General features: G+C 43.1%; 1 protein-coding gene and 1 long non-coding RNA gene across 2 annotated transcripts in view; one reads left to right on the top strand and one right to left on the bottom strand.

The window, feature by feature from the left end:
* Positions 1-7,340, top strand: part of LOC309601636 (unconventional myosin-Vb-like) — a gene marked incomplete at both ends in the record, with an annotated part of 157,041 nt that extends 149,701 nt beyond the window's left edge. Inside the window, 6 exons of the mRNA XM_082334789.1 lie at positions 92-181; positions 2,222-2,372; positions 3,505-3,790; positions 4,926-5,100; positions 6,331-6,411; positions 7,188-7,340. Of these exons, the coding sequence (XP_082190915.1) occupies positions 92-181; positions 2,222-2,372; positions 3,505-3,790; positions 4,926-5,100; positions 6,331-6,411; positions 7,188-7,340 (936 nt within the window). The remainder of the gene's footprint in view (positions 1-91; positions 182-2,221; positions 2,373-3,504; positions 3,791-4,925; positions 5,101-6,330; positions 6,412-7,187) is intronic.
* Positions 6,797-10,887, bottom strand: LOC309601638. Its single transcript, XR_014230575.1, has 3 exons — positions 10,750-10,887; positions 8,312-8,418; positions 6,797-7,036 (listed from the first exon to the last, which is right to left on the bottom strand). It is a non-coding gene; the product is annotated as an uncharacterized lncRNA (long non-coding RNA).
* Positions 10,888-12,361: the final 1,474 nt, after the last annotated feature.

The following is a 12,361-nucleotide window of genomic DNA, read 5'->3' as shown; positions in this document are numbered from 1 at the left end:
TAGGTGGGGCAGCTCCGAATCACTTTGTCCTGCTATGCCAGCTTCCCCCACCAAAGGAGGGGTCTCACGTGTTTTAATTTTGCTCCTCCAGAAACACAACGATGATTTTCAGATGACGTCGTTTTGGCTGGCGAATACCTGTCGCCTCCTGCACTGTTTAAAGCAGTACAGCGGAGATGCGGTAAGAAACTCGTTGCTGATCTTGAGTACGTTGGCCTTCCTCCAGGAAGGGTCTTCAGGTCTCCTGGGTTTGGTGGCTTCCCTCTGGCTATGACATGGGGTCATCTCTGACGTTCCTCCTTCGTTTATTTGGATATAACATGAGGCAGCTCCTCCCAGAGGTTCATGGGGCGTTGCACCGAGACAAGACATTTGAGAACGGAAACCAGGACCCTTGCAACACAACGCGCCACAGAATATTTTGAATTTCGTAGCCAACCGTGCACTTTGATTTGCCTGAACGGGGGATTTCCTTCTGGTAGGCTCTTTTGAAGGCTGTTCCCCTGGTTTTAGTAGGTCCTACAGCTTTTCATTAAGCAAGATTTTTAGACGGGGAAAACTGTTCCAAATCTTGAGATTTTATTCTGAATGTTTCTACTGATTTTTTTTTCCTATTCTGTTCAACTAGTTCAGAATAACGACGCTTTGCGAGAGCAAAAATGCATACTCGTAATGTAAGATTTCAGAAGGAATTCCTCTCATTTCTTGCCACCTCAGTAATATTTCATAACTTGAAATAAGTTCTATTATAGTTTATCCCCTCTGACAGAATTAGATCATCACAGTCCTCTTAGTCCATTACATGCTGCCATCCTTACAGCCATATGTTCTGGGTATTAAAACGTTCAACAGAGCCAAATTATGTTGTTTCTCATTTAGTCTTGATTTGTGTTAGATAGATTGAGCAATCAAGCTTTAAGAATAAATAAAAAATTTCCATGGAATCAAATTAACCATTCAGGTCATTCACAGGATGATGACTGGTGCGTAAAACCTCAGTGTTGGACTTTCAAGATTTAAATGAAAAAGAAAAATAATTTAGATAATGCTTACTAATAGTTATGCTCCTGTTTGCCCTCTTCTGCCTGGATCGCAACATTACATTTAAAAAAAATCCTCCCCAGAAAACCAGCAGGGTAAAAAAAAAAAAAAACCCCAAACTTAAATTTCACATTCTTTGCCATGATTTACTGTGTTAAAGGAACCAGCTATTTGCAAATTCAGTTGATAATTTGATGCAGAGAAACAGAGGGGAAAAATCATTCTGAGCAGTTTCTGAAGTACTGTTATCTTTCGTTTAAAATCCTACCTGTTTTTAAGAAAAGAGGTTTAAAAGAAAAAAAAGAACAAATTAAATGCAGTCTTGCAGTGGAAAGAGCACGACCCTTTTTCATTAGTCAGGAAAAATGAGAGATTCTGACGTCGACTCAAATTGTACATGTTGCATTTTTGCATTTTGCTAGTCAGCAAACAACAAAAAAAGTTGCCTAGTTCTCATTTTGACGCCAAATTGATAAGACCGTATGAACAGGCAATTAACGCATCTGTGTTAATTACAAAATTAAGCTAGATCACATTTGCTTCTGCCAGCAGGACTGGCAATGATGTCTGAGCCCAGAACTCAGGGCTTACAGCATCCGTTTGCAGGATCAGAGATCAGCTGCTTCTTCAGCAAAAGGCAGGGAATAAATTCAATTACTTGGAGAGATTTCCAAACTTCAGATCAGTTTAAAATGTTGTCAGAGGATATAGCATGAGGTTATCATTTTTCTTTTTTCCATTTTCTAATATCTTAATCTCAAAATATTTGGTTTCCCGTAAATAATTGCAACTCACGGGGATAAACAAATAGCTAAAAAAAGTTATTTTTTTAAGTCAGTCCCATTTCTCAGGGACTGAAATGTCGTTTTCTAGTTCATATCTCTATTGCAATTAATGCAAATGTTGCTCCTTGCTGAAGCTAAAATGAAAAACTTACCGCGTAGCGATGCTTTTCTTCAAAAAGCAGCCCTCTAGTAATAATTTACGAACAAATGGCTGAGAAAATCGAAGGTGATTCATGCATCTTGATCCTTTCTATAATAGAGTAAAAATGTACTTTGGTAACATCTGCATGTATTGTACTCTAAGGGTGTTGTTTTTTTTTTTTAATACAGTGATTTTACCGGACTATAAATAGGTGGAATAATGAAACCAGGTGTTTTCATCTCCTTCTGTTCAGGGTTTCATGACACAAAACACGCCTAAGCAGAACGAGCACTGTCTGAAGAACTTTGACCTGACCGAGTACCGCCAGGTGCTGAGCCACCTCTCCATCCAGATCTACCAGCAGCTCATTAAGATAGCAGAGGGCATACTCCAACCCATGATCGGTAAGTTCACAGCCCTTTAGCTTTTAGGAGGGTGGGTTTTTTGCTGTAGTTATCTACTCTTGAGTGTTTTTCAGACCTTTGTACGGTGCTAGCGTGACTTCTTCCCAAAGGAAAAGCCTGCAGGTGGTGGAGAGGCGTGTTTTACACAAAAAAAGTCTTGGTTTGGAGCAGGTCCTCGTGTTGGCAGGGACCTGGAGTTAGGGAGGCAGAGTTTTTATATTCCCCCATGATAGAAACTAATAGGGATGAGGGTTTTTTCGCCCCATAATAGAAGATACCTCCTTCTTTTCTGTTGGGGAGGTAGCGACAGAGGCGAGGTGGTGCTGGTGGGTCCGTAGGAACAGCGTTCCCCTCCAGACCAGGTTCACGCTTAAGCTTTTTATGGGTGGAAATGCGCGTTATGAGGGAGGAGAGAATTGAGAAGAAGAAGAAGAGACTAATAAAGACCTTGCTTTGCAAAAGTGAGTCAGCACGAGAAGAGTGACCTCCTCAGCTAAATCTGTCCTCCTTGCTAAGCTAATTGAGGGGCTGTTCTCAGTGCTTTATAATTTCTAGCTGTTGGTATTTTCCTTGAGCTCCCAGCCTGGACTCCTCTGTATCTGGAACTCTTTCCCTTTATCCTCCAAATGCCATTGCACAAATTCTGGCTGCATCCGACGGCATCACCTCCTGCTCCTTGCAGAAAGTTGTCCTGTTCCTCTATCAGTTAGTCAGGCTGTAAGAATTTTATTACTTTTAATCTATCTTCATTTCTCCCAATCCTTTGAGCCAATTAATCACTTTAACTGCAAACTTTAGGGCGCTGTGGTGGGTATAGAGGGAGAATGGATTACAGCTCAAAGGAGAGGTGTTCCCAGTTTCTGCAGCGTGGCAAATGATTTCTGTGTAGTAACACCGAGTGGAAAAAGTGTGAACTTGCAGATATTCTATATGCATATTCTATATAAGTATTTCATGTTAGCACTAGCAATTCATGGATCTGTCCTCCTTTTCAGACCTCCCGGCATCCCTCGCCTTGCATCACTTTGACACTGCTGCATGTTTATGGCTGCCCATGAAGGAGCATTTCTTACCTCCAGTGACTAATAGATGGATGCAAGCTTTTTTAGCTCATTTTTTCCCCCTTTTTCAGTGTCTGCGGTGCTGGAAAATGAGAGCATCCAGGGGCTTTCTGGTGTCAAACCGATGGGCTACAGGAATCGCTCCTCCAGCATGGCAGATGGCGACAGCTCCTACAGCTTAGAAGCAATCATTCGCCAGCTGAACGCGTTCCACAGCATCATGTGTGACCAGGGTCTGGACCCAGAGATCGTGCAGCAGGTCTTCAAGCAGCTCTTCTACATGATCAACGCGGTCGCCCTGAACAACCTCCTGCTGAGGAAGGATGTCTGCTCGTGGAGCACGGGCATGCAGCTGAGGTGGGATGGGGGCTTGGGGCAGGGATGTGCTTAAGGAAGTTTTGTTCGTTTTATAGGGTGGTGGAAAATAGGAAAATGAAATGCAGTGGTGTAAGTAAGGGGAGAAACTGTTTGGATTCAGCAGGAGACCGATACAGTGGCAGTTCAAGCTGACCCCCATTGAGTAATGCCTGTGCAACGCAGTTTGCTGTGCTGCTTGTGAATTCAATGCGCCTTGCGGTAATTCTCTCTGGGGTGGGCTTTCTCCGCCCTTGCCTCACCCGCCCTGCGGAGGAAGGCTGCGCAGCCCAAAGACTACACCAGCTGATGCAGGATGGATTGAACATCGGGATGGAGACGTCTCCGTGGTTCCCTCCCGCTGCCGTGTCTGCTGGTAGTAACGTAACAAGTGGTGTAGTGTCGAAGGCTCCGATTCCGCAGGTGGATCTTAAAGACAAACCCCTGGTGCTGTGTGAAGCGCCTCTGGTGGGCTGCAGGCAAGCGGCAGCACGGATGTCTGCTGGGCTGGGGTCAGGGGCCCGCGTGCCCCATCGCTGTCTTAGCGTAGTGTTGTAATAAGGATTGAAATTCGAAAGGACAGCTAGTGCAAACCTGCCGGAAAGGGGTGATGGCTATTTATCAGCCCTGGCATAAAACTATCAACTTATTTCTTGGTGTAAATGATTTAAACCTTCCTTTTGCTACCCGCTCCCCTTCCCGTGGTGGATCCTTTGCGTGTTCCCCTTGAGCCTGGGAGCGGGCACAGGCAAAGGCATTTTTTGTGTAGATATTTTCAAAGCTACTTAGGTGCCTTCCAGGCTTTTGTTAGCATTTAAAAGCTTGTTAAAAGCTTAATTTTAATTGACTTTTGAAACTTGAACGTATCGGAATGCTGGAGAAAAGCACATCCCTTGTGCTGTTCAGCTGTTACACGGCTCAGCTATTTCTAAGGTACGCAGAGTATAAATTTTGCTTTGAGTTGTGGAGTATTAAGCTTTGGTCTGGTTGTCTCTTGCCACGTGTATCACAAATATGCATCACAAAAAGCCACGTATACCAGCACTGCAACACACCTTGAGTCTCGTAGAGGATTTTTGAGATGCTACCTCTTATCTCGCGGCTCTCAGCGCACGTCTTATCTTGGCTGCTTACCCAGGTTTAACATAAGCCAGCTGGAAGAATGGCTGCGTGGGAAGAATCTGCAGCAGAGTGGAGCGGCGCAAACTTTGGAGCCCTTGATTCAGGCGGCACAGCTTCTGCAGCTGAAAAAGAAAACCTCAGAAGATGCGGAGGCCATCTGCTCCTTGTGCACGTCGCTCACGACGCAGCAGGTAGGGAGCAGGGCAGCGATTTACACCAGAGGGTACTGGTAATTAAAGGAGTGGGAAAGGGCGGTCTCCCGGTGGCAGCGCTTCTCTGCCCAGACTCAGTGTGCCGTTCCCATGGTGGGGACAACTCGTCCTTTTCAGGACTGACGTTTGGTATTGACCCCTGTCAGAGGCGGTCGTTGTGGCCGCTTCTCTTACAGTGCTGCTGATGGTGCTGGAGCTCCAGCAGAAACGTTCAAAGGTGAAACCCAGCCCTGAGGAGTTCATGGTATAAGTCAGACACTTGGGATTTTCATAGAATCGTAGAATCACAGAATCGTTTAGGTTGGAAAAGACCTTTAAGATCATCGAGTCCAACCGTTAACCCAGCACTGCCAAGCCCACCATGAAACCATGTCCCTCAGCACCACATCCACCTGGCTTTTAAATCCCCCCAGGGATGGGGACTCAGCCCCTGCCCTGGGCAGCCTGGGCCAGGGCCTGACAGCCCTTTCGGTGAAGTTTTTCCTAATATCCAACCTAAACCTGCCCTGGCGCAGCTTGAGGCCGTTTCCTCTTGTCCTAAATTTTAAATTTTAAACCCACCTGTTGTCTTTTGCCAGGGTCTAACCTGGCTAGGTCTGCAGGATGCCCAGCAAGGACTCCTATTTGGGGCAGGAGGTTGAGAACTGCCCACCTAGGCTGGCTGGATCTGACCTTAAACTTTGAAACTCTGCTCCAGGTGGATACAAACCCATGTTCTTTGCTGCTGGATTGCCTGGCCTTAATTTGATGATGTCATAGCAAGGGCGAAGCGAGAGGTGTGAGCTGGTCTCCAGTGATTCTTGAAGATCCCTTCTCCTGTATCTCCATCTCCCCGTCTAGAACATGTTCTTGAGGGGTGGTAGGGGAGGAGCAGGAGTGAGGTAGCATGAGGAGAAGTGTTGTAGAGGTGACGTCAGAAGTACTGGCCGCCATGTGCCAACCAAGCGGAGTCCCAGTACAAATTTGATGTTCGAGTCTATTCCCAGTTTACAAACGTTGCCTTAACTGGCTTTGACAGGTCCATAGATGCTTACCATACCTTGCAGCAGGCAAAGGAACACCAGGATGATATTGGTGCCACTTCTGCTTCTCAGTAGCGTCGTAGGAGACTTGTTATAGCCATATCAAGACAAAACGTGAGCAGTGCTTTGCATTCTGGAGAAGTTTGGCTTGTCATGACTGACTGCAATCCTGTTTTGTTTTCAACAGATTGTAAAGATACTTAATCTCTACACTCCTGTGAATGAATTTGAAGAACGTGTGACAGTAGCTTTCATAAGAGACATACAGGTAAATTAAAGGGCTGTAAAGTGGAGGAAAGTACTAATGACATCTGGATTAAATCATTACTAACCCAGGCATTTTGTAATAGGCATGCTGCTGCATGCTGTCCTGAATTCAGTGCTCTGCGCGTGCACACGCTTGCTTGCGGCGTGCAGCTGCAGAGATAACCGGGCTGTTCATCACAAAGAGCAAGAAGCCGCTAAGTTCCCAGCTCGGCTAACGCAACGCTCTTTAGTAGCAACGTGGCTCCGAAGTAAGGTTGCAGGAGTCAGCGAAGCGTCGGTGAAATGGAGTTAACTTCTGAGGCGCAAGGCAGAAATTGGCGGCTAAAGGAAAACTTAAATAAATGAAAACCCAAACTTCTTTTAATGCTCGCAAGGAGGAGGCAGGAAATGGAAACAGAAAGGTGTTCAGCTGCTCCTAGAATGTGTCCCCATCACTGAGCGGCTGAATCAAAAGTGGTCTGCCGGTATCACGCAGTGCTGCTTTTGCCGTGCAAGGGGGTCATGTTGTTTCCGAGTCCTGTGTCTTGCTTCGTGGTCGCGTGGAAAATGTAGCCAGGTTTTTCTGAAGCAGTGTTCCCTAGAGTCTGTTTAGAAGTTCCTGTAAATATTTGCTCAGAGGAAGGCTGCTGCAACAGAGAACAAAATAGTTCTCACCGCTTTTTGCAATATCTCTAAAACTGCGTACATTCTCAAACCTTTGATGATGATAAACGTGAGAAATGCAAAGGAAAGGCAACAAGTGATAGTGAATTTGTTTTCTTCTCCCGCACCTCACAGACGCACTTGCAAGAGCGAAATGACCCTCCGCAGCTGCTGTTAGACTTCAAGCACATGTTCCCGGTTTTGTTTCCGTTCAACCCCTCCTCCATAACCATGGACTCGATTCATATCCCTGCTTCTCTCAACTTGGAATTCCTCAATAAAGTCTGAAGAAAGTATAATTGAGCCCACCTCTCCTACCCAGAGACCTCCAGCGAAGAAAGAAAAATCAGGAAAGGAATTTAAGGAGCTCTTTAAATATGGACCAAACAGGTTTATGGAAGAACCAACACACAGTAATAAATGGATGCTAAACTGTACAGTAAAAAAAGAGACTGATCTGTATGTGATTTTTTTTGGTAATTTGCAGCTCAGAATAAGGATACTTGAAATGTAGATTTATTTTTTACTGCTTGATTTTACGATGACGTAGTTCAAAGCCCATAATCATCTCCAAAAGCCACTTACAAAAAAAGAATGGTGAGTGGGAGACAACTTACTTTGATCTTCATAGGTGTCCATGAAGAAATGACAGTTAAAAACAAAATCTGAGACACGCTGCCTTGAAGGACATGTAATTTGTCTAGTAGCTAGGAGGTTTTGTATGTATTAGTAACGGGAGATGCCATTCTGCCTCTTGTTCTTGCTAGCAGCTGTCACGATAGTGAGTTCAGAAAGTAAATTGCAAAAGGTGCAATACGGATTTATCGCGCCGGTTAAGGTAACGGGCTTGGACGCTGCCTGTTTCCACTGATGTGGAATTTGCCACAAATTCTGTGTTTGAGAAATGCTCTTGCTCCTCCTAACGACATCCACTGCATCTGCTTCATGGGAAGTCGAATAAATTGGCAGTTTGGGCTTTCTTCCATTACCAAATTTACATTATAGCGACTTGCAAAGGTTTTGTCCTAGCGAAGTAATCTCGAGACAAGGGACTGCCTTAGGCCTCCCGCTTCTAGTATAGACGAGCATCGTCCTCATCCCTACTGTTGGTTTTCCCTGTGCTTTTAAAAGTCAAAAACTTTTATGCAGTGGCTATCGAGGTTCTTTGACGTCTTACATGGCCTGTATCAGAATCTCACGCAGAGGTAAGACGTGCTAAGGCAGCCCAGTTTAATCATCGGGTCCCCAGTCCTACTTACGTTCAGTGGGTTAGTCCTAGCAGTCCACGGAAAAATTCTCTTCAGTTCAATAGCCATCCGAAATTTTATCGGTCGTGCCAATGCAGGGCTTAGACAAATGAAGAATACTTTAAAAAAAAAAGAAAAAAAAAGAAAAAAAAAGTTTAAAACAAAAGGGAATGGATAAGGAAGGAAATGTTTTAACACAAAAAAAGGGTAAGAGCGCGTGAGTAACGTAAGCCATTTCTTTAAGAGTGAACGCAAACTCTTTCTCTACAACAACCTTAAACGAATAATTGCAATCAATTCAAATTCTGTTAGGATTTTTTTTTTTTACCTAACTTATAAATTAAAACAAACCAACCCTCTGACCTCACCAGGTAAATGTTGAAAGGGGCCAGCTACTTCCAAAAGCGGCCATTGACTTTTCTCAGCTGCTCTCCTTGCTGAGAAAGGGAAAAGGTGGGTTCCCGAGGCTGCGCGATGCCGTGCGGCGATCCCGGCGGTGATCGCTCTGCGAACCGTTCAGAGCGGCGACGCTTCTGCCGTAGCTCAGCGTGCCGAAACGCGGCGAGGACGTTTGGCAGCAGCGAAAGCCTCGCTCATCCTAGCGCCGTCAGCGTTGTTTTGGCCTTTCCGCTTCCCTAACGGTCTCGTCTACGTCGATCTTAACCCGCTTTTGCGGTCGCGGTTCCTGAAGTCTCAGCAATTCCGTGACGCTTTCCAAAAACCTCTCTGCATCTGACTCCTTTGAGTCGGTGTAAATCATATCCAAACAGCAAATTTATCATCAGGTACCCTGTCTGCTCAGAGGATTAAAATAGAATGTGAAGCCTCCTAAAGATACACTAAATCCCGCCATGCTGCAGTCACCTTTTTAGATGAGGAGTGTGTTTTGATCTAAACATCCTGTATATAATCTGTGTATATACAAACTGTATTAGTCCTGTATGTACTATATATGTATATTACTATCCAAAAGCACATTTTTAAAGGAAAAGTTGAGTGCTGTGAAGAATTATATTGGCCTATGCCGGTGGGTAAATACCTTGTTTCAAACGGACGATGGTTCAGTACGGCCGTTAGCAGCGGAGGACAGACTTAAGGCCATGCCCTAGGGAGAATTTCTCTTTTCCTCTAACCGTCACCCAACTAATTAGAGAAGAAAATGTATTGCTTGTATAATACCGGCGCTGCCTGCAAACTACAGCCCTTGAGCATTTGCATCTACTGCATATATTCAGTAGTGCCTTCATCTCCCCTTCGTATACGCTAAGGGTAACGCCGCCGTTTTGCTGTCTCTGCCCAGCAAGCTCTTCTGTCCCCTGCTCATCTACAATATTTTTATTTATTGTACCTACCTCTGGTCATGTTTTGCGACTGAATGTTTTTGCAGTGCTCGGAATTAAATTTTTTTAATTGTATCTTATCCCCTTTTTTCCACGCTATATAGGAGTCATCGCAGTTTAAAAATAAAAAAATGATTCCAAGCGGAATTCAGTCTTTCTGTAAGGCGGTTTTAACATAGAGCCATTCCTCCGAATTCATCCTAGGCCGGCGGTTTCCCCTCAGGCTCTTCAGGTCTCTACCTCTCTCTGATGTAAATTATTCAGATCGATCGAACCAACGCTTATCGTTCAGGCTAAATGACAGGTCGCTGCAGACTCCTCTTCCGCAACGGTTTTGTTGCCGATCGCGATGATAAAACGTGGTTAATGGTCTTCTAGGGGATAATGGTCTTTCACTGGCATTTTCAGGGTCATCATTTATACGTACAACAAAGAGACTTTCTTAAAAACTCTTGGCATGTATAGATGGGAACTTGGATTTAATGTCTCAATCTGTGGTAATGTAGTTTATCCATTAAAATCTATCTGGAAGAGGACTCTGTATGAAATATCTTTAATATACGTTATCTTTTCTGTTAGCAATTTTTTTAAAATTCGGTTTTAAATGTTGATTTTGTTAAACTGCTGTGCTCAAGCATGCCTTTCTTTCCTCAGATTGGCACTTCTTTATTTAAAAAGCAAACTGAACACAAAGCATGGCTTTGAGAAAGCTGGCTCTTTTCCAGATCTGTCTTTATTTTTAAATATGGATTATTAAGTTGCGCATTATCCCACTGTGTGCCTTTAGCTGTTACTAAGGTAACTGACTTCTCAACCGCTGTTCCTCTGAAACAAGCGTTAAAACGTGCGATTATTTTTATTGTTCTGTCATAAAAAGTTGTCTGTAGATTTATAAGTCTGCTTAAAAAATCTCACTCTGAGGCGGTCTGCAAAAACACTTTGAAATTCCTAGGTAAAAACCAATACTGACCCATACTGATTTTTGCATGTATAATGTATCTCAGAAAAGCACTATTGGGAATAAAAAATAAACAAACCAAAAATAATCCCCCCAAAAAAACCAAATCACACAAACCAACACTTCAAACGCGAGCTCAGGCATATGCTGACCTACGAAAAGCATCCAGAACAACGTATCCGCTTCATTTTCACCAAAAACTTGCTTTTTTTCCTTCTTTTTTCTTTTATTGGCATTTTGTAGCTGAGGTTGCTCATCTTTTGGCTGGTAAAGCTGTTGTAGTAGTTGCCTGCAGAAAAGAACATTAGACTTCAAGGCTGAATTTATGCAATCCTACATCATAAACATTTTTTGCTCGTACAACTTATTCCGCTGTATCTAAAAGGATTTCTTGTATGAGTGAAAGAGTTAACGCGACGCGGGCGTGTTGCGGAATTTAAGCGTTCATACTGGCTACCTTTCCCGACGCCGCAACTTCAACACCGAAATCACAACGCTGCTTCAAGTCTCTGCAAGATAGGACCCTCCATTTAGTGCGGGTTGCAAAAGATACCCGTGACTAAGACGTGCTTGAAACAACAGGTCGTTTTCCTCGATTTTCCACAGTAAACGAACAAAACTGTACAAATTTACTCTTTCAGACCATATTTAACTGAAAAATTAGCGTTTTGCCATTGCATATAAATATAACCTCATGGAAATGAATTGCATGAACTGCCCTGAACCATTTCCTCCAACTTTATTGATTCACATATATTACAGACATAAATTGATTTTTGTTTTTCCTGAAAGAAGCTGTAGCGATGTAGATGTTAAGTAAAACAAACCAGAGGGCGTATTCCCCAGTGAGCATACAATTTATTTCAAAATGTAAATGCCAGGGGATAAAACCTTTCAAATTCAGTTGAAATTAGAAAAAATATATCAAAAAATGTGCTGCTACAGTGCAATGTCTATTTTGTTTTGGGTTTTTTGGGGGGGGCGGTGTCTGAAGTCTCATTACCTTAACAAGCAGAAGGTATAGCTGCTCTCAAAGAAGTTGAATGATATACAGGAGTGAATACTGTAGATGAAATACTACTGCTTATAAAATATTTTTCCATTTTGAACAAATCTGTAAACTACACCTTTGTTTATAGGAAAATGCTTGTAATAGTCACTGTAATATTCAGCTGTGGATAAAAAAAAAAATTTGTGAAATAAACACTTTTGAAGAAATTGTGACTTTGGGTCAAAAACAGGAATGTAAAAAATACACCTTTCAATATTTACTTCTATATATTAGAAACATTTCTATTTAAAAGTTACAAAGTACTCCGCAAACACAAATGAACAGTCTCAAAAGCTTTTACTTAAGACTTCGAAAGGTTTAGAAGTTACAACTTCATTTCAGAGGTGCTTGAGTAGTGTGAGCTAATTAAAAATCGAGTGTGGAATCTTACGGCCTTGAAGACCATTGCAAATGAACGCAGTGCCAGCCCTTGTGCAGGTGCTTAAATGAGATAAGGTTAAATCAATGGCAAAGAGAGAAAAAATAGAGAAATAGTGCTTTTTTTAAAGACGAAGTTGCGTGTCGCTCTTCATTCGCTCATCTCTAGATTCATGGGATCGTTGGAGTTATGGAGGGAAAGCAGATTAAAGATTTTTTCGAATCAAAGATGGGCTTCTTCACAGAAAAACATTTTTTCTTCTGGAAAATTTCTAAAGCTTAAATTGCATCAATGAAGGGAGACGGCAATTTTTATTTGTACACGACATATTTTT

Source organism: Platalea leucorodia (genome assembly GCF_965183815.1).
Source record: "Platalea leucorodia genome assembly, chromosome: W".
Lineage (NCBI taxonomy): Eukaryota > Metazoa > Chordata > Aves > Pelecaniformes > Threskiornithidae > Platalea > Platalea leucorodia.
This window is presented reverse-complemented; position numbering and strand designations above follow the sequence as displayed.